This window comes from Alosa sapidissima, chromosome 2, assembly GCF_018492685.1.
Source record: "Alosa sapidissima isolate fAloSap1 chromosome 2, fAloSap1.pri, whole genome shotgun sequence".
Lineage (NCBI taxonomy): Eukaryota > Metazoa > Chordata > Actinopteri > Clupeiformes > Clupeidae > Alosa > Alosa sapidissima.
Genome location: NC_055958.1, coordinates 29,702,507 through 29,723,947, shown reverse-complemented (window position 1 = coordinate 29,723,947; position 21,441 = coordinate 29,702,507). Strand labels below are relative to the sequence as shown.

Genomic DNA, 21,441 nt, shown 5'->3' with positions numbered 1-21,441 from the left:
CAAAGACTTTTGAAGGCCCTCTCATCTCATCACAAAACGTCTGCAGGTACTGTATGTGTTAGGGGAGCCTTTTTCTCAGTTAGGGATGAAGAGGTTTCATTGTTTAGCTTTTGATTAGTCCAGGCTCCTACAGTGATTATTAAAGAAAGGGGGGTTAGAATCAAAAGCAGCCCTGCTGTTTTTCTCTTGTCGTTAATTCTTGTTATGTGTGTGTGTGTGTGTGTGTGTGTGTGTGTGTGTGTATGTGTGTGTTTGACTTTTTTGTGTGCTTCACTCCCTTTTTCTATGGCAAGCATCTATACAGTATATCTTGCTGCGACTCTTGCACTCTTTTGTTCCTCTCCTAGTAATATTCTTAGACTTGGATCCTTAGTTCTGATGTTCTGAAGGTCTGTGTGATTTTTCTTAATTTAGGAAAGAATTGATCTCGTAGCTTTATGTATTGGCAGCATTCAGCTAAAAAGTGAAGCTCTGTTTCTATGGCACCTTGGTTGCAGTTGGTGCAAAGCCTGTCTTCTCTGGGCAGCCAGGTTTGCCTGTGTCTGCCTTTCTCGATAGCCAGATTGTGATTGCTTAGTCTGTACCTGGTCAAGGTTTTTCTCTGTCTGATATCAGTGACTGTAGATAGGTAGTCTGTCACAGTGTACTCTCTGTTTAGGGCCAAATAACATTGAAGTTTATAAGTAATTTTGTTTTTCTGCATTTATAATTTGGTTAGGCCAAATTGTTTGAGAAAGGGTGGCAAGGTCCTGAGGCTGACTATTAGTTGTGTTAATTGTACTATTAGTATGTGTGAGTCTCAGGACTAGCTGGACGAGGGGGCTTGTTTTTATACTCATCTCTTGGCTTTTTAGGACTTTCTCTGTCTCTCTCTCCCTCCCCCTCCCTCTCCCCCTCTCTCTCTGTCTCTCCTCTCTTCCTCCCTCTCTCCCTCTCCCCCTCTCTTTCTCTGTCTCTCTCTTCCTCCCTCTCCCCCTCTCTCCCCCCTCTCTCTCTCTCTGTCTCTTCTCTCTCTCTCTCTCTCTCTCTCTCTCTCTCTCTCTCTCTCCTCTCTCTCTCTCTCTCTCTCTCTCTCTCTCTCTCTCTCCTTCCCTCTCTCTCTCCCTCTCTCCCTCTCCCCCTCTCTCTCTGTCTCTTCTCTGTCTTTCTCCCACCCACGCACACCACGCTCACTGATTCTTTTGTCCAATTTAAAGCCCCTCTCTTTTCGTTCCATATCACTCTGTCCCTCGCTTCCTCTACCTTTATACCCGTCCGTCTTTTCCCCTATTCTCCTTTCTTCCTCCACTCCCATTAGCTCTTGGTGTGTGGGCGCTGGTGTGGGTGGGTGAGTGCACACGCGTGCTCTTCCTCTCCTCTACTGTAAGACGGAGGCAGAGAAATGAACAAATAGGCTGTCAAGATGGCCGACAACTTCATCAACCATCCTTAGCGGGCACTTTCTCCCCGCAAAGGAATTCTCTCCTGATGCTTCGTGAGCAATGGCTGCAGGCCGATGGCCGATGGCTGTGTGGTGGTGCCGCCCCAGATGGCATCTCATAATGAGTGACCAGGCCCGTTGTGCAGCCGGAGTGAGAGGTGGACAGGGCAAGACAAAGAGCTCGCCATGTGTCACTGACTGGGGAGTACAGCGGAGCTTTACTCTGTCTGGTAGTCCAGTGTCATACACACAGTCTCAGCTTTAGCACTTGGATGTTTCTCGAATGTATACCGTCAGTCTGCTGACCATTACAGTGCTGAGGTGAAAGGGGGGTATATGGGACAAAGCAAGAGGTCAGTCTGTGATACACTACAGTGCTGAGGTGAAGGGGGATATATGGGACAGAGCAAGGGGTCAGTTTGGTCACTTCTGCTTTTTGTCTTTGTCTGACTGTAGAGAACGGCGGCTTCCGTGCCAAGATGTACGACATCACGCAGCACCCGTTCTTCAAGAGGGGCATCGCCGTCCTCGTCCTGGCCCAGTCTGTGCTGCTGTCCGTCAAGGTGAGGGTCCCACCCACTGCAGCAAAAGCCCTGTCAATAAGCAGTCTATTTACTCATTTAATACCCTCTCTCTCTCTCTCTCTCTCTCTCTCTCTCTCTCTCTCTCTCTCTCATTCCCTCTCTTCTGTGTATGGGCCTTAGTGGGATGTGGATGACCCTGTGACCTTCCCCCTGGCCACCATGTCTGTAGTCTTCACCTTAATATTTGTGTTGGAGGTGAGTGGTCATGGCCTACAGTGATGGCCATGGCCTGTCTGTGCAACTGTTTCACTAGTCATGTCTTTTCAATACTCTCAAGCATTCCCTTGTTCTCTCTGACAAACCTAAGGGAGACTTATTCACATTATAATATATGAGATAGTATTACAGTAAAGTAAGCACCTCAACACAGGTAATTCATTCGCTCTTACAATGGCAACAGGTGACCATGAAGCTGATAGCCATGTCCCCAGCCGGCTACTGGCAGAGCCGCAGAAACAGATACGACCTGCTGGTCACCTCCCTCGGACTCATATGGATTGTCCTCCACTTCGCATTGCTGGTGAGTGATCTGGGCTGTAGGTGGGATCTCCAAACATGCCACCACTTTAGAATAGTTGATGTGTGACATAATATTTTTTTACCAAAGCATTGTAATGCTAATGAATGATCACTTTGCTACCTTCTTCCAGAATGAATATACCTACATGATGGGTGCATGTGTGATAGTCCTCAGGTTCTTCACTATTTGTGGGAAGCATGTAAGTATGCTGGTGTTGCAGACATTGCATGATTGTAAAGCAGTTTGTAAAACATTCAGCAGTCATGAACAATCAGGATTGTAATTCATAATAATTGTGGGTAAACCGCTACTGACACTACTGCTGACCAGAACTGATAACAAACAGTAAAACAAAAATATAAACAATTCTATTCATAACCACATTCCAGCCTTTTCCAGTTGACTTTGATGCAGCATTTACATCCATATAATAGATGTGAATGTATGTGGATATGTGGATGTACTGTGTGAATGATGATGTAACCACTGTCCATAAGGAAGTGAACATGACTGTTTCCTGTTTGCCTGGTCTCCTAGGTGACCTCTGAAGATGCTGCTGCTGACGGTGGTGGTGAGCATGTATAAGAGCTTCTTCATCATCGTGGGCATGTTCCTCCTGCTGCTCTGCTACGCTTTCGCCGGTGTGGTGCTCTTCGGCACCGTCAAGTATGGAGAGAACATCAACAGGTGCGTGTTTGTGTGTGTGTGTGTGTGTGTCTGTCTGCGTGTGTTTATGTGTTATGTATGTTCCATTTGTGGTGTGTGATTTCAACACTTTTGCCAATATTGGCGTTTGTGTGCCTGTGTCCCCACACTTGTAAATGTGAACATTGCCAAGTGGGTAGAATTGGCCAGGACCAGGTATTTTGAGTGTGTGAATGTGGTGTGTGTGTGTGTGGCTGAGAGGGAGAGGGAGGGGGGGGGGGGGGGGGGGGGGGGGTGGAAGGGAGAGGGAGAGGTGTAGCTGATTAAGGAGTATCACCACAGCATATATGAGATGAGATTTATGGCACCACACAGTTGAACAGGCCCCCAGAGTGTTAATAATGCATAATAATGGGCTCCTCAGACCCAGAGCAGAATTGGTGACTCCCAGAGGTGTGATTCCAACATGTCTTCAATCCTACGCCAAAAGCCAATCGGTTTACCAACGCTTCTTTTAATCTCTTTGTTCTGGTCCCAATGCTTCACTATCGTGACTTACAGCAGGTGTTTTTCTTACCCCCCCCCCCCTTCTCTCTCTCTCTCTCTCTCTCTCTCTCTCTCTCTCTCTCTCTCTCTCTCTCTCTCTCTCTCTCTCACATGCATGCTATCTCTCTCGCTCTTGATGGCAGGCACGCAAACTTCTCCACGGCAGGCAAGGCCATCACCGTGCTCTTCCGCATCGTCACCGGAGAGGACTGGAACAAGATCATGCATGACTGCATGGTAAGGCGGAGAGCACTTCACTTCACAGTAGTGCAGGCAAGGCAGGAAGCACTCACCGGCTACACTCTCTTCCATGCCATCTCCACTGAGCATAACAGGGGGGGGTCAGCCAGACGAGCACTGTTAGAGACAGTCCATTTGGAAAATGCTTATTGAAAACTTTGTTTCACTTTTTAGATATTAATATTCTTAATCTCTGTCAGTAAACAAAACAAACAAAAAAGAACACTTAGTTCAGTTGAAAAGGTTAAAGAAACAATTGTAAATTAGAATTTTAATTATGCATTGATCTGATTTGGTCTTTTTGCAATATTAATCTTTGTTCAGCATGTCTGTTTTGGAGAGCAGAACACCCTGTTCACCACGGTCCCATCTGTTGAGATATCAGTGTGTGTGTCTATGTATCTCTGTGTGTGTGTGTGTGTGCATGTGTGTGTGTGTGTGTGTGTGTGTGTGTGCGTGTGTGTGTGTGCATGTGTGTGTGTGCATGTGTGTGTGTGTGCGTGTGTGTGTGCATGTGTGTGTGTGTGCGTGTGTGTGTGTGCGTGTGTGTGTGTGCGTGTGTGTGCGTGTGTGTGTGTGCGTGTGTGTGTGTGTGCGTGTGTGCGTGTGTGTGTGTGCGTGTGTGTGTGTGCGTGTGTGTGCGTGTGTGTGTGTGTGCGTGTGTGTGTGTGTGTGTGTGTGTGTGTGTGTGTGTGTGCATGTGTGTGTGTGTGCCGTATCTCTCTCCCCTCCCTCAGGTGCAGCCTCCGTTCTGTACGCCGGACAGCCTCCGCTACTGGGAGACGGACTGTGGCAACTACGCCGGCGCGCTCATCTACTTCTGCTCCTTCTACGTCATCATCGCCTACATCATGCTCAACCTGCTCGTGGGTAAGGCGTCCGCTGCATCACCTCCACGTGTATCCCTCTCCCATACTTGTTAGGCCATTAAGTGGACAGTCTGAGCGTCCTCCTTAGTCTAAGTGTGCTCTCCTGGGCGAGGCTGGTGATGGGTATTAGTGTTCAGTGCCCACAATTGGGATCCCATTACAGCCTCAGCTCAGTGGAGGAAAGGAGATGGAGACTGGTATTAGTTAAAATTAGTGTGTGTGTGTGTGTGTGTGTGTTTGTCTGTGTGTGTGTGTGTGTGTGTGTGTGTGTGTGTGTGTGGTGTGTGAGGAGCACAACCCACACAACAGTGACTCCCACAGGAGTGTCTCACTTTAATCCTACCCTTGCTTGCAGCTATCATTGTGGAGAACTTCTCTCTCTTCTACTCCACTGAAGAGGACCAGCTACTGAGCTACAACGACCTGCGGCACTTCCAGATCATCTGGAACATGGTGGATGACAAGCGGGAGGTGAGAGGTTATGTGTGCATGTTAACATGGTGTATGTGTGTGTGTGTATGTGTGTGTGTGTGTGTGTGTGTGTGTGTGTGTGTGTGTGTGTGTGTGTGTGTGCCAGTGGCGTAGCCATGGGTGTGTCCTGGTGTGCCTGGGACACCCAATCGTCGGCCTGGCACATCTAAAATATTTTTCACCTAGCCTAATATATACTTTCACACTTACCATTACTTCATCCATTCTTATCACTACAACCTGCCAAAACAACCATCATAGCTTATCCTAGCAAGCTATGATGAAATTGTTTCCATGTTTAAATCCAAGCCCTGCCACCTTGCATTGTAGCCTCACATAGCACAAGTTTGAAAATGAATCATGATGCAGCCTTTTGAAAGTTAATTATTCTTGTGAATAGCATATTCTGTTTTTGATTGTCATTATGCAATCATACTCATATTGAGAGCACTGATAGGCAATACAGTATAATATTTACATTTCCAGGTCATTTGCGTCCCACCTGTCATCATGTCTCTGCGCCCCTCACTTTTACTGGGTTGAGGCCACCTAAAATCTCACAGGCACACCTTAATTATAATTTCTTTTCTATGTCGCTTTGTGTGTGTTTAGTTGGTGTAATATCATTTTTACCTAAGGTCTGTTCTGCATAGTAATAATGTTATTTTTAATGTTATTAAGTCTCTTTGGATAAAACTGCCTGCTAAATGAATAAATGTAACAGTATGTGTGTGTGTGTTAATATGCTTGTGGCAGTCATACCTGCTGACAGACAGACACATGACTCCAGTTACTGATCAATGACCTGCTGTAGTCTTATGCTGAAACGAAGTTGAGGAAAATAGTTGAGTCCTCAGCTGACAGACTTGTATTTTTTAAATACTGTATGTGAAAGAGAACGATAAAGCCTTGCGGTCTCTGGTTTCATCAAACCCACTCTCATCTTCCCCTCTTTATCTATCTATCTCTCTCTCTCTCTCTCTCTCTCTCTCTCTCTCTCTCTCTCTCTCTCTCTCTCATAGGGACTGATCCCCACGTCGCGAGTGAAGTTCCTGTTGCGTCTGCTGAGAGGCCGGCTGGAGGTGGACCTGGACAAGGACAAGCTGCTCTTCAAGCACATGTGCTATGAGATGGAGCGTCTGCACAACGGAGGGGACGTCACCTTCCACGACGTGCTCAGGTGAGGAACACAGAGCCGGAACATGAGGCACATGAGGTCAGCACAAGGTTCATTACACTCAACCTCCAGCAGAGGGAGTGTCACTTCCATCTGTCTGTCCAGTCTGTATGTGTGCACAGATTGGCCGGCGCCATCTCACAATGGTAAAAAGAGTGAACGCAAACTGCAGTAGTCTTACCTTGCCAGAGAGAGTGAGGTAAATTGGACCAAATGTGTGAGAGCTCACACACACACACACACACACCACACACACACACACAAACACACATACAGAGAAGAAATTACCACTGGCTTGTGAAAGTATTGTAAACGCCTCGATGGAGGCTCGGTTCATGGGACACAAATTGCAACACATTAAGATGTCAGCGTTGTAATGATTCCAGCAAACCTCGTTCTCATGGCTGATACTGTATTTAAAGTTTTATGCTTGTTAAGAAATGTATATAAAGTCTCACTGGTGATAAAACCTGCCACACCGGCTCCACTCTTGGCTCTGGTGGAGGTGACAACAGCTGTTGACTTCCTTTTGATTCTCTGACAAATGAGTGATTTGTGAGAGGGAAATGGCCTTGGTTGTTAAACCAAACACAAGCGGAATTTTTTTTCCGACTTTTATCTCCAGTCTTTTCCGACTTTTATCTCTATTTAAATTATGTGGTTGTTGAACTCTTCTCATTAGTTTTCGAAAGAAGCAATCGTATCAAGTTGCAACACGTTAAGATTTCAGCACTGTAATTATTCCGGCAAACCTCATTCTCATGGATGATACTGTATTTCGAGTTTTTTACTTGTTAAGAAATGTATATCAAGTTTTTTGTGGATTTTGTGTGATCTTTGAGGTCTTTAAGTTCTTGCGCTCACTGGTGATAAAACCTGCCACACCGGCTCCACTCTTGCCTCTGGTGGAGGTGACAACAGCCACACCTAAAAATTCCACACCGGCTAACAACATGAACTTCAGGGAGAAGTTTTTCTCCAGGGCAACAACAATCGCCAGTCGACTATTCACAGTGTGGGACGCATTTACAGGAGGATGGTCCATTTATAAGAACCTGAGGGAGGCACTGACGAGGTAGAGGAGGTGTTTCCATGTTCTCTGCCCAATCTCAAGACAGTGCACATCTCAACTCCAGCCTACTTGATCACAGCACAGAAACTTCAACCTACCAGGCAAAAGCCTAAACCTGTTTTTTTCAGCATACTTAACTGACTAAAGTGCAGTCGAGAACTTCAAGTCCACAGAGAGGCGTGCACCCTTGAAGTCACTCATAGCCCAACACAACTGCAGCCTACCCAGTCGAAATTCAAACAAGAACTGACTATCCGACCAGACAGAAGGAGCCAACTCCAACCAGCCTGTAGAGAGAACAAATGACCACTGGCTTGTGAAAGTATTGTGAACGCCGCCTCGATGGAGGCTCGGTTCATGGGACACTTTCAATCCGGTTTCTCTACGTGGTATAGTTGTTCGGTTTATTTCGAAACTTGAAGATGGTTACACTGCTTGTCAATTTCCCTGCACTTCTTCATTGAAAGTAGCCGTCTTTTACTATAGCAAAAAAGATGAAAGATTATGCTGTTTTCTATCCAATACGTACTCAAAACTCTTGTTTGTGATTCTTGAGATGTTTTCATGTGACATTGTTTAGGAATGATGGCAGAGACAAAGTCACCACTGAGAGATCTGAACTCTTTTTCAGGTCACAAAGTCATATCAAATCAAAACCCTCTTTGTTTGTATAGCATCTATCGCACAATGTTGCAATACAAGATCTTTCCAAAATAAAGCATGAACAGTTTTCAACTACTAGTCATTTTCTACAATTGTCATGGATCTAGTCTGCTTTTACATGGTGAGATAGTGGTGAAGGTCTTGTGTTCTTTTATCCTTGGATATGTTAGATTCAATTGGTCAACATGGAGTGGGAAACCCTTTGCTACAATGCATGATGTTTTTGTATATCATACAGAAATAAATATAAGTTGACTTCCTTTTGATCCTCTGGCAAATGAGTGATTTGTGAAAAGGAAATGGCCTTGGTTGTTGAACCAAACACAAGCCGAAAGTCTTTGTCCGAGTTTTATCTCTAGTCTTTTCCGAACTTTAACACTTTAAATTCTGTGGTCGTCAAACTCTTCTCATTAGTTTTCGAAAGAACTAATCGTATAAAGTTGCAACACGTTAAGATTTCAGCGTTGTAATTATTCCGGCAAACCTCGTTCTCATGGCTGATACTGTATTTAAAGATGTATGCTTGTTAAGAAATGTATATAAAGTCTATCGTGGATTTGAGCTCTTGCACTCCCTGGTGATAAAAACCTGCCACACCGGCTCCACTCTTGGCTCTGGTGGAGGTGACAACAGCTGTTGACTTCCTTTTGATTCTCTGACAAATGAGTGATTTGTGAGAGGGAAATGGCCTTGGTTGTTAAACCAAACACAAGCGGAATTTTTTTTCCGACTTTTATCTCCAGTCTTTTCCGACTTTTATCTCTATTTAAATTATGTGGTTGTTGAACTCTTCTCATTAGTTTTCGAAAGAAGCAATCGTATCAACACGTTAAGATTTCAGTACTGTAATTATTCCGGCAAACCTCATTCTCATGGATGATACTGTATTTCAAGTTTTTTACTTGTTAAGAAATGTATATCAAGTTTGTTGTGTGATCTTTGAGGTCTTTAAGTTCTTGCGCTCACTGGTGATAAAACCTGCCACACCGGCTCCACTCTTGCCTCTGGTGTAGGTGACAACAGCCACACCTAAAAATTCCACACCGGCTAACAACATGAACTTCAGGGAGAAGTTTTTCTCCAGGGCAACAACAATCGCCAGTCGACTATTCACAGTGTGGGACGCATGTACAGGAGGATGGTCCATTTATAAGAACCTGAGGGAGGCACTGACGAGGTAGAGGAGGTGTTTCCATGTTCTCTGCCCAATCTCAAGACAGTGCACATCTCAACTCCAGCCTACTTGATCACAGCACAGAAACTTCAACCTACCAGGCAAAAGCCTAAACCTGTTTTTTTCAGCATACTTAACTGACTAAAGTGCAGTCGAGAACTTCAAGTCCACAGAGAGGCGTGCACCCTTGAAGTCACTCATAGCCCAACACAACTGCAGCCTACCCAGTCGAAATACAAACAAGAACTGACTATCCGACCAGACAGAAGGAGCCAACTCCAACCAGCCTGTAGAGAGAACAAATGACCACTGGCTTGTGAAAGTATTGTGAACGCCGCCTCGATGGAGGCTCGGTTCATGGGACACTTTCAATCCGGTTTCTCTACGTGGTATAGTTGTTCGGTTTATTTCGAAACTTGAAGATGGTTACACTGCTTGTCAATTTCCCTGCACTTCTTCATTGAAAGTAGCCGTCTTTTACTATAGCAAAAAAGATGAAAGATTATGCTGTTTTCTATCCAATACGTACTCAAAACTCTTGTTTGTGATTCTTGAGATGTTTTCATGTGACATTGTTTAGGAATGATGGCAGAGACAAAGTCACCACTGAGAGATCTGAACTCTTTTTCAGGTCACAAAGTCATATCAAATCAAAACCCTCTTTGTTTGTATGGCATCTATCGCACAATGTTGCAATACAAGATCTTTCCAAAATAAAGCATGAACAGTTTTCAACTACTAGTCATTTTCTACAATTGTCATGGATCTAGTCTGCTTTTACATGGTGAGATAGTGGTGAAGGTCTTGTGTTCTTTTATCCTTGGATATGTTAGATTCAATTGGTCAACATGGAGTGGGAAACCCTTTGCTACAATGCATGATGTTTTTGTATATCATACAGAAATAAATATAAGTTGACTTCCTTTTGATCCTCTGGCAAATGAGTGATTTGTGAAAAGGAAATGGCCTTGGTTGTTGAACCAAACACAAGCCGAAAGTCTTTGTCCGAGTTTTATCTCTAGTCTTTTCCGAACTTTAACACTTTAAATTCTGTGGTCGTCAAACTCTTCTCATTAGTTTTCGAAAGAACTAATCGTATAAAGTTGCAACACGTTAAGATTTCAGCGTTGTAATTATTCCGGCAAACCTCGTTCTCATGGCTGATACTGTATTTAAAGATTTATGCTTGTTAAGAAATGTATATAAAGTCTATCGTGGATTTGAGCTCTTGCACTCACTGTTGATAAAAACCTGCCACACCGGCTCCACACTTGGCTCTGGTGGAGGTGACAACAGCTGTTGACTTCCTTTTGATTCTCTGACAAATGAGTGATTTGTGAGGGAAATGGCCTTGGTTGTTAAACCAAACACAAGCGGAATTTTTTTTCCGACTTTTATCTCCAGTCTTTTCCGACTTTTATCTCTATTTAAATTACGTGGTTGTTGAACTCTTCTCATTAGTTTTCGAAAGAAGCAATCGTATCAACACGTTAAGATTTCAGTACTGTAATTATTCCGGCAAACCTCATTCTCATGGATTATACTGTATTTCAAGTTTTTTACTTGTTAAGAAATGTATATCAAGTTTGTTGTGTGATCTTTGAGGTCTTTAAGTTCTTGCGCTCACTGGTGATAAAACCTGCCACACCGGCTCCACTCTTGCCTCTGGTGGAGGTGACAACAGCCACACCTAAAAATTCCACACCGGCTAACAACATGAACTTCAGGGAGAAGTTTTTCTCCAGGGCAACAACAATCGCCAGTCGACTATTCACAGTGTGGGACGCATGTACAGGAGGATGGTCCATTTATAAGAAGCTGAGGGAGGCACTGACGATGATGAGGTAGAGGAGGTGTTTCCATGTTCTCTGCCCAATCTCAAGACAGTGCACATCTCAACTCCAGCCTACTTGATCACAGCACAGAAACTTCAACCTACCAGGCAAAAGCCTAAACCTGTTTTTTTCAGCATACTTAACTGACTAAAGTGCAGTCGAGAACTTCAAGTCCACAGAGAGGCGTGCACCCTTGAAGTCACTCATAGCCCAACACAACTGCAGCCTACCCAGTCGAAATGCAAACAAGAACTGACTATCCGACCAGACAGAAGGAGCCAACTCCAACCAGCCTGTAGAGAGAACAAATGACCACTGGCTTGTGAAAGTATTGTGAACGCCGCCTCGATGGAGGCTCGGTTCATGGGACACTTTCAATCCGGTTTCTCTACGTGGTATAGTTGTTCGGTTTATTTCGAAACTTGAAGACGGTTACACTGCTTGTCAATTTCCCTGCACTTCTTCATTGAAAGTAGCCGTCTTTTACTATAGCAAAAAAGATGAAAGATTATGCTGTTTTCTATCCAGTACGTACTCAAAACTCTTGTTTGTGATTCTTGAGATGTTTTCATGTGACATTGTTTAGGAATGATGGCAGAGACAAAGTCACCACTGAGAGATCTGAACTCTTTTTCAGGTCACAAAGTCATATCAAATCAAAACCCTCTTTGTTTGTATGGCATCTATCGCACAATGTTGCAATACAAGATCTTTCCAAAATAAAGCATGAACAGTTTTCAACTACTAGTCATTTTCTACAATTGTCATGGATCTAGTCTGCTTTTACATGGTGAGATAGTGGTGAAGGTCTTGTGTTCTTTTATCCTTGGATATGTTAGATTCAATTGGTCAACATGGAGTGGGAAACCCTTTGCTACAATGCATGATGTTTTTGTATATCATACAGAAATAAATATAAGTTGACTTCCTTTTGATCCTCTGGCAAATGAGTGATTTGTGAAAAGGAAATGGCCTTGGTTGTTGAACCAAACACAAGCCGAAAGTCTTTGTCCGAGTTTTATCTCTAGTCTTTTCCGAACTTTAACACTTTAAATTCTGTGGTCGTCAAACTCTTCTCATTAGTTTTCGAAAGAACTAATCGTATAAAGTTGCAACACGTTAAGATTTCAGCGTTGTAATTATTCCGGCAAACCTCGTTCTCATGGCTGATACTGTATTTAAAGATTTATGCTTGTTAAGAAATGTATATAAAGTCTATCGTGGATTTGAGCTCTTGCACTCACTGGTGATAAAAACCTGCCACACCGGCTCCACTCTTGGCTCTGGTGGAGGTGACAACAGCTGTTGACTTCCTTTTGATTCTCTGACAAATGAGTGATTTGTGAGAGGGAAATGGCCTTGGTTGTTCAACCAAACACAAGCGGAATTTTTTTTCCGACTTTTATCTCCAGTCTTTTCCGACTTTTATCTTTATTTAAATTATGTGGTTGTTGAACTCTTCTCATTAGTTTTCGAAAGAAGCAATCGTATCAAGTTGCAACACGTTAAGATTTCAGCACTGTAATTATTCCGGCAAACCTCATTCTCATGGATGATACTGTATTTCAAGTTGTCTGCTGGTTACATGAGGTATATAAAGTCTTTCTTGGATTACTTGTGATCTTTGAGGTCTTGCGCCCACCGGTGATCAAACAGATGAATTCTACCACAGTCACATCCGAAAATTCCACACTGGCTAACAACACACACGTCGAGGAGATGTTTTTCTTCAGGGCAATAAGAGTTGTCAGTCAGCTCTTTGCAGTGTGGGGCGCATGCACAGGAGGATGGTCCATTTATAAGTACCTGAGTTAGGCGCTGATGATGTCGTAGTGAAGGTGTTTCCATGTTCTCCGCTCATTCTCAAGACAGTGTACATCTCAACTCCAGCATACTTGATCACAACACAGAAACTTCAACCTACCATGCAAACGCCAATACAAGATCTTTCCAAAATAAAGCATGAGGAAAAATGTTCAACTACTTTTCTACATTTTCTACAATGGCATCTTTCGCACAAGACATGAGCACTTGATTGTGAACGCTTCGATGGAGGCTCGGTTCATGAGACACACTCGATAATGTTTTACTTAATCAAGCTTGGTATGTGGTGGGTTATTGGTTTTTGAATTAAAAAATACAATCTATTACAATTACTATGGCGGATGTATCTTGTGTAGTTCACTTGGTTACACTTTTTACCAGTAGGGTATGACATTTAGAAAATCAATTATAGAGGTTCTGTGAATTATGTTTCCCCCTCAAAACTATAAACCAAACCTACTGTATATACAGTTTGAGACGCCTATGAACATTCCTGTGTCCATGTGAATGTTCAGTCTTTCAGATTCAGGAAGTGTTGTAAGGTATTATCAGCAGAATCAATTCAATTCAATCCAGTGTAAGGATACCCTAGGTGTAAGCATTACCCCTCTAGGTTTATTCTATTCTGTGTCTTGGTGTACTTCTTTTTTTTAGCGTGTTCAATACTTTTTTCCTGTCATTCCACTTTATTACACATAACTCTACTTATGGACTTTAATGTTTGAATAGTTTTATGTGTGTGGATTACCTAAGCTAATATTAATGTCTGGTGAAAATGTCATGCGAATAGCCTCATACTTTGTGAAAAAATGTTGTCACATTCAATACTTTTTCCTCCCACTGTACAATGCTGTATAATGTTTATATGAGATATTGTTGACTGTTTGTGATGTAGTGATTTTACCATACCTTGGCTCTTTGGTAATCCTCCATCAATTGTGTATGTGTATTGTGTATTGTGTGTGTGTGTGTGTGTGTGTGTGTGTGTGTGTGTGTCTGCGTGTCTGCGTGTTTGTGTGTGTGTGTGTGTGTCCTCTCGCACGGTCTGATTTTCAGCATGCTGTCGTACCGCTCGGTGGACATCCGTAAGAGCTTGCAGCTGGAGGAGCTGCTGGCGCGGGAGCAGCTGGAGTACACCATCGAGGAAGAGGTGGCCAAGCAGACCATCCGCATGTGGCTCAAGAAGTGCCTCAAGCGCATCCGGGCTGTGAGTAACCCACACACACGTCAACACACACCAGCACACACTCCATACCCAGTTACACACATACTATGCATCTGCATATGTACCGGTACTCAATATGACTACTGCTATCGCAACACCCCTAATTATCACCACTTTTGTTCAGAAATTCTAAAACAACGATGTTTTTTAACACTTCAAAATAACATTTGCTAAATGAACCTTACATTTTTCAGTAGCCATAGGTGTGTAGATTTGAACAAAATCTGGCTTGGTTCTTAAATATCCGATTTTGTTTACCACGCTCAGAGTTATAGTGCTGGCCTGATGGATCGCCTATTTACGCCGTTTCAATGGCACATGAATGGTTAGACCGCGAATTCTCGTCATGAAATTAAAATTCCACTGGAGCTCCATACTGATTATAATGTACCATACGTTTTCATTAGTTTTTCATGTCTCATGTATTCAAGCTTGAAACATATAATATAATCTTACAGTACAGACAAAGCACTCTACATATCACTATACACATTAGCTTCAGCAGGCTTAATACAAATGGATGTTTCTGAATCTTGTGGTTTTACGTATCTCTGTGCGGTTGCGGTGTCCCTGTCCCCACAGAAACAGCAGCAGTCATGCAGCATCATTGACAGCCTGCGAGACGGCCAGCAGCACCTGCGTCAGTTCTTCCCTCCGAGCATCGAGACCACACTGCCCAGCGAGGAGGTCAACACCAACAACCAGGACAACAATCCCTCACAGCCAGAGGTGCGGCCAGGCTTGGGCTAACTCTTTTTTTTTTTTAAACGTGTATTTTTTGTAGGTAGAGAGAGAGAGATGGGGTGGGGTCGGCAAACAGCAGAGGTCTAATTCCATTCTGGCTCCCCATGGGCACTTGGACTCGAATGTGGTATAAACGCTGGCCCCTTGGTTTTGCTTTTATGCTACATATCACTGTTATTCTAAGAAGAAATGCCCATAGTATAGCACTGTCCAGTGCACAACGCTGTCCATTTAGCCTACAGCAGCACTGCCATATATTGTGTTAGTTATGAGAGTGTGGCCATATACAAATATCCATTCATTTGAGGAAACTCTCCCATGATTATGTTCTGTGGTTTGTGTTCCAAATCAGGTTCTGTGGTTTAGGTTCCTGGGGCCTATTGCACAAAAGCAGAATTAAGGCATCCGGGATAAGTTACTGAGCTGTGCTCAATGAATCCAAAACAAGAGCGTACAGGCTTAATTGGTTGCACAACGAGTAAGCCAGGATGAGCAGACACAGATTCATCAAGCCAGGTGAAACCTACCCTGGATAAGTGCGGATAAATTGAGCCAGGATAACCAAGATATCCCGGCTTAATCCCTTATCCTAGTTTTGTGCAATAGGCCCCTGATAGTTTATGTTATCTGATATGGGCATAGGTTTTGTGTTTTGGTATGTTCGTCTCCATGTAGAGTGTTGCGTAATACTAAGCCTATTCCTCTTCTGTGTGTGTTCTGTGGCGTGTTATGTGTTCTGGGTTCCTCCACACTCCTCTGCGTACCTGTGTTTGGCGCAGCAGAACAGCGGTCTGCAGACGCTTCTCAGCCCCACACTGTCGGACCGTAGCGGCTACCGGCAGGACTCATCCGACCTGACTCGCCCCCAGAGAAAGCTGGGGCAGTGGCGCCTGTCTGCAGGTGAGCTTCAGGCCCACCTGAGACACATCCACAACCAGATCCAGGATTTCTGTCTGAAGCTAAACACTGCTTAAGTTATAGCCTGGCACAGGCTCATTTGGTAATGTTATTGGAGTAAAAGGTGTGAGGATTGATGATCAATTTGACTTTTTCATATTGATGTGAATCAGGTATATTACAATAGAGTGCAAAATCAGATATATCAAATAAAATCATTAGGAATAGAACACAAAAATGGTGTTTCTTCTTCTTTAGATTATTACATTTAAAACTTAGAGAATTAGCTAAAACTGAAGGAGAATTTATCTATTTTCAACCTGTACTCCCACAAGCCACTTGCCTCCTCACCCCCTGCTGAGCTATTTATCCTGGGTGCTATCCTGTACCATCAACCCCTCTCTCCTCTCCTCTCCTCACGCTTCCCTCTCTTCTCCTCTTCTTCACTCTTGCCTATCCTCTCCTCTCTTCTCCTCTCCTGTTCTCTCTTCTCTTCCTCTCATCTCCTCTCCTGTTCTCTCTTCTCCTCTCCTGTTCTCTCTTCTCTTCCTCTCATCTCCTCTCCTGTTCTCTCTTCTCCTCTCCTGTTCTCTCTTCTCTTCCTCTCATCTCCTCTCCTGTTCTCTCTTCTCTTCCTCTCATCTCCTCTCCTGTTCTCTCTTCTCCTCTCCTGTTTTCTCTTCTCCTCTCCTGTTCTCTCTTCTCTTCCTCTCATCTCCTCTCCTATTCTCTCTTCTCCTCTCCTGTTCTCTCTTCTCCTCTCCTGTTCTCTCTTCTCTTCCTCTCATCTCCTCTCCTGTTTTCTCTTCTCCTCTCCTGTTTTCTCTTCTCCTGTCCTGTTCTCTCTTCTCCTCCTCTCCTCTCCTCTATTCTCTCATCTCCTCCTCTTCACTCCTGCCTCTCTTCCACTATCTTATTCTCCCCTCTCCTCCTCTCCTCTCCTCTATTCTCTCATCTCCTCCTCTTCACTCCTGCCTCTCTTCCACTATCTTATTCTCCTCCTCTCCGTTCCTCTTTGCTCCTTTACGTTCTTCTCCCCACCTCTGTTCTCCCCTTCTCTTCTCCTCCTCCTCCTCCTCCTCCTCCTCTCCCTCTTTCCATCTCCACCTCAATCTCTTCTCCTCGTCTCCTCGCCCCCGTCTCTGCTTATCTCCCCCTCCCCTTCTTTCTCCTTCGCCCTGTAGGCCGCACCAGCATGAGGTCCATCACCCTGAAGATGAACACCGTGAGCGACCAGGCCTCCTCGGGGTCAGAGGTCAAAAAGTGGTGGACGCGTCAGCTGACGGTGGAGAGCGATGAGAGCGGCGACGACCTCATCGACTGATAGCAGAGGAGCGTCACTCCTTCGGCGCGTGACCAGACAGCTCCCAGACACACACATGGACGACCCTGTGGTCAGGGGCCGACCATCAAAGCTGCCACCTTTTCAATCCATATCAGACAATGTGAGAAAAAGATGACTTTCACTGACTGGCCGCCCGCACACACTTAAGTGTCAGTTCATTTCGTTATATACAGTTGTTGGGCTGTGGAGCTTCGAAGCACTGTGTCAATAGGCTGGATGGTTTGTGAATAATATTATGGCTTTTTTTGGAGAGGAAGAGTGGGGTGCTTAGGTGAGAAAGGAGAAGGTTGCATTGGTAATGAGTGGAGTATTTACACATGGCATATACATGCTATGGGGTTCTTTTCTTCAGTGGAAGAGATAGGTCCTCAGGAAGTATATGGGGTCAGTGGCAATGGTCTAGTGCTAAAGCAAACTCATCAGATTATCCAGTCATTATGTCTACATGAAAGCTATACAGCACTTCAGACCGTATTTCTGTGTGTGTGTGTGTTGTGTGTGTGTATTTGTCCTCATATATTGTGCCAAATGTCTTGCTACTGTAAATCTCTTGTGTCTTTCTATATGTGGGTTTGATACTACAGAGGGTATATTATCCAGAGAGCTGTCTGTAAAAGCGAAAGTTTCAAAACTGGCTACGGCCATGAATGTAAAGGAATTATATGTGTATGTGTGGTTGTGTAATGTCCTATATATATACATCGAAAAGAGTATATTTTATAAGTAACCTATATAAATGAAATCAGAATTTATTAGAATTACGTGATTTTAAATAAAGGCTTTATAGATGCTAAATGTAACTCATGTGTGGTGTGTTTGTCTTCTTTGTTGAGATGATGCAGTGCAATTTTGCATTAAATTCACATACCTATAATAGTCCAAAGTGGTATACATAAAGAAAATTAGTTGCCATGCAAATTCAAAATAAATGTAATAGTCTTCAATTTAGTCTGAGACAATAATTAAAACAGAGCAATAAATAATTACTATTTTGACAGAAAATCTTTTTTCACAGATACAACTGTATCACAAACACAGCATGTGGTCAAGGCTTATTTCTGAAACAGCTTTCAAATAGAGATGTAGGATAAACGGAAAATGGGTAGCTTATGTTGGCTGTGTGAATCGAGAGAAACTGTCCATTGTAAAGGTCTTTAAGGGCATGTAAGGCTTCAGCACTGCAGAGCAGACCATTTGAGTAGAATGTGATTAGAGGTAGTTTAATTTCCATGATGCCATATTAGTAGTCTGTATCATAGCCTGGTTTATAGGAAAAATGTAATTGAACGTAGACATAAGGTGTTTCCAAATCTTTCTTTGAAAGTCTCAGTGTGTTGGCATGAATGTAGATTTTTTCTTTTGGCAGTGTGCAACATAACATTACTGAACCCATCAAAGGACTACATTTCCCATGATGCTATGTCCACAGCTCCATGGGCATCATGCCCTCTTTGGAGTTGATAGAGGGGAAGAGGTTCTCTTCAGACAGGAAGTAGAAGGGGAACTGCACCAGGAAGCCGCGGACCTTGCGGAGCTCATCGCAGGCCAGTGGCGGGTCTTCGTGGGCCAGGCAGGGCCGGGACATGTACTCCCTCAGGATCTTATAGTTCAGCACTGCATCTGTGGGCAGGCACCGGAACACCTGCACACAACACACACACAGCACACACACACACACACACACACACACACACACATTCACACAGCGCACACACACACACACACACACACACACACACACACACACACACACAGGTTTGCACCACGATAGATATGGTTGACATGCAATGCATATTTTATGGATGTTACGATACTTACAATTAATTACAAAAAATAATTACATTAATAATTACAATTACAATGTATATAGGATACAATCAGTACACACCGTATTTATAGTCATGATCTATGAATAATAGCTGCCCTGCAAGTTCCAGTGAATGTGTGTGTGTGTGTGTGTAAGAAGATGCTTGCCTTGTCATACACACTGGCATTCTTGGCTGCCGTCACCATCCATATCTCTTTATAGAACCTCTCACAGACTGGATCACTGATATCCACACTGTAGTCCCCAAGCAACCCCAGCACCAGCCTGGACAACATTAAACCAGGGGAGGATATATTTGTTATATTATATTATATTATATTATATTATATTATATTATATTACATATAACATATATAGTATGTTCATGTTATAGTATGTTATATTATATTATGTCAATAATAAATACCTGAAATTGTATAAAATTATAGTTTGTTATTGATATTGATTTGTTATTATCATTTAGGTGTCTCGGGTACGCTGGCAATTAGCCTACGCCACTCTGTCCGGCATCGTTTGTCTTGTTTGTCTTTATTATTTGTTTGTTTATGCCTTGGTGTCGCGGGAACGCTGGCGACTACGCTGCTCGTCCGGCATATTTTGTCTTATGTGTAAAATGTCTTATGCTGATTATTATTATTTTTATTTTTTTACTGTGTTTAGTCTGTAAAGCGAGCTTGGGTGCTTTGAAAGGCGCTATGTAACAAATAAAATGTATTATTATTTATATATGCTGTACATGTAAACATACCTACTCATGCGGTAAATTCATTAAGAAGAGTAATTAAAGTAAGTGTATTAATATACAGTCATATACTTATATAATAATGCCTTAGTACATAAACGGTGTGCATAAAATGACAAATGCCCTAAAAGCCCACAAGAGCTTTAGGACGAGATCTAGGGCTGCATAAAGGAGCCTTCCCCACCTGAAGCACTCCTCTCGGAGGGACAGAGCAAACTTGCCCGCCTGGAATGTTTCTCCGTCCATGACTGAGGGCTGAAACTCAGAGTCCTCCACAACTATGGCCATCTCACTGTCTCGCTTTCCCAGCATGCTGCGGTCATTGATGTTGGCTGAGCCTACACTGGGTGACACATAGACACATGCATGCATGCACACACACACACACACACACACACACACACACACACACACACAGCTCAGACAGCATATATTCACCATTTCACAATTAGCACTGACAACCATTTGCTGTCTGGGAGGGCTACTGTAAAGACCACTTCAGTCCAGCTCTGAGTTGAATGCCATAAGAGGGGGGATTAATGGAGTTTTAATGACACCTGACTAATGAAGGAGGCAGCTGCTGTTTCATGGACTTCAGTAAACATCTGCGGCCGTTTTCAGGACCTGGCACCAACTGGCCCCAGCACGATTACCTTGTGCAACATTGCCATCTACTGGACAGATTAGGACATTTCAACTCCTCATTTCTCTAGTGAGCAGATTCAATGCAACACAAGGAACCTTGCGTATTGATGCATTTTAGATATATTGTTTGCCACAATGGATTGTATTTGTCAATAACTCTGTATGTTAATGTGATATATGTGGGTTGGAGAAATCGTAACTGGTACTGACACTTTCATCATTTGGCCTGTTACTGGATGGGGTTATGTGTGTGTGTGTGTGTGGGGGGGGGGCTGTTCTGTACTGACCTATGATGACAGTGCAGTCGTCCACGATCATGAGCTTGCTGTGCACGTAGATTAGCTCAGTGACCAGCCTGCCATCCAGGTCAGCGTGGGTGCGAAGACCACAGAAGGAGATATAGTTGATCCAGCAGTCAGACACTGCACACACACACACACACACACACACACACGCGCACGCACGCAAACACACACACACACACACACACACACACACACACACACGCATTCACACACGGGAAAGTATTCAGTATTCAGAATTCAAAAATGAACACAAACACACACACAGAAGTGACATATATTCACATACTGTACATCTGTGTGTGGTGCATTCTAAAAGAATAGAACTTCCAAAAATACACACTTGTCATTTGATCATTTCAGTGCCATTCTTTCTTTTCAAATAATTCAACAATGACCCTCAATTAAGCACAGGGAGAGGCCCTGCCTTTCATGAGCCCTTCCTTGTGTTGCTGTGAGACAGAGTGTGTGTGAGGGAAGAGTGAGAGGTGAGCCTCCAGAGTTTATTCCAGCTCAGAGAGCATGTAAGGAACGAACACACACACGCACACACTCACACACGCACACACTCACACACACGCACACACTCACACACACACACACACTCGCACACACACGCACACACACACACACACACACACACACACACACACACACACACAGGGCGACTGGG

At 43.7% G+C, this 21,441-nt stretch overlaps 2 protein-coding genes across 6 annotated transcripts in view; one reads left to right on the top strand and one right to left on the bottom strand.

The window, feature by feature from the left end:
- The window catches only part of nalcn (sodium leak channel, non-selective), a 125,332-nt gene extending 107,296 nt beyond the window's left edge, over nt 1-18,036 (top strand). The window contains exons 21-33 of the mRNA XM_042078367.1: nt 1,879-1,983; nt 2,125-2,199; nt 2,405-2,524; nt 2,655-2,735; nt 3,075-3,211; nt 3,859-3,952; nt 4,693-4,825; nt 5,180-5,295; nt 6,318-6,475; nt 14,097-14,247; nt 14,848-14,994; nt 15,789-15,909; nt 17,091-18,036. Coding sequence (XP_041934301.1) covers nt 1,879-1,983; nt 2,125-2,199; nt 2,405-2,524; nt 2,655-2,735; nt 3,075-3,211; nt 3,859-3,952; nt 4,693-4,825; nt 5,180-5,295; nt 6,318-6,475; nt 14,097-14,247; nt 14,848-14,994; nt 15,789-15,909; nt 17,091-17,230 — 1,578 coding nt within the window. The 3' untranslated portion in view covers nt 17,231-18,036. The remainder of the gene's footprint in view (nt 1-1,878; nt 1,984-2,124; nt 2,200-2,404; nt 2,525-2,654; nt 2,736-3,074; nt 3,212-3,858; nt 3,953-4,692; nt 4,826-5,179; nt 5,296-6,317; nt 6,476-14,096; nt 14,248-14,847; nt 14,995-15,788; nt 15,910-17,090) is intronic.
- A 157-nt stretch (nt 18,037-18,193) lies between these two features.
- Nucleotides 18,194-21,441, bottom strand: part of si:ch211-168k14.2 (phospholipase D1) — a 29,979-nt gene continuing 26,731 nt past the window's right edge. For 2 of the 5 annotated variants that reach the window (XM_042084442.1, XM_042084443.1), the window contains 4 exons: nt 20,754-20,888; nt 20,006-20,159; nt 19,226-19,343; nt 18,194-18,893 (listed from right to left, as the gene is read on the bottom strand). In XM_042084442.1, coding sequence (XP_041940376.1) covers nt 18,669-18,893; nt 19,226-19,343; nt 20,006-20,159; nt 20,754-20,888 — 632 coding nt within the window. In that variant the 3' untranslated portion in view covers nt 18,194-18,668. Of the gene's footprint in view, nt 18,894-19,225; nt 19,344-20,005; nt 20,165-20,753; nt 20,889-21,441 lie in introns of those variants that run through there. The other 3 variants (XR_006030196.1, XM_042084444.1, XR_006030195.1) reach the window with 2 other exon arrangements.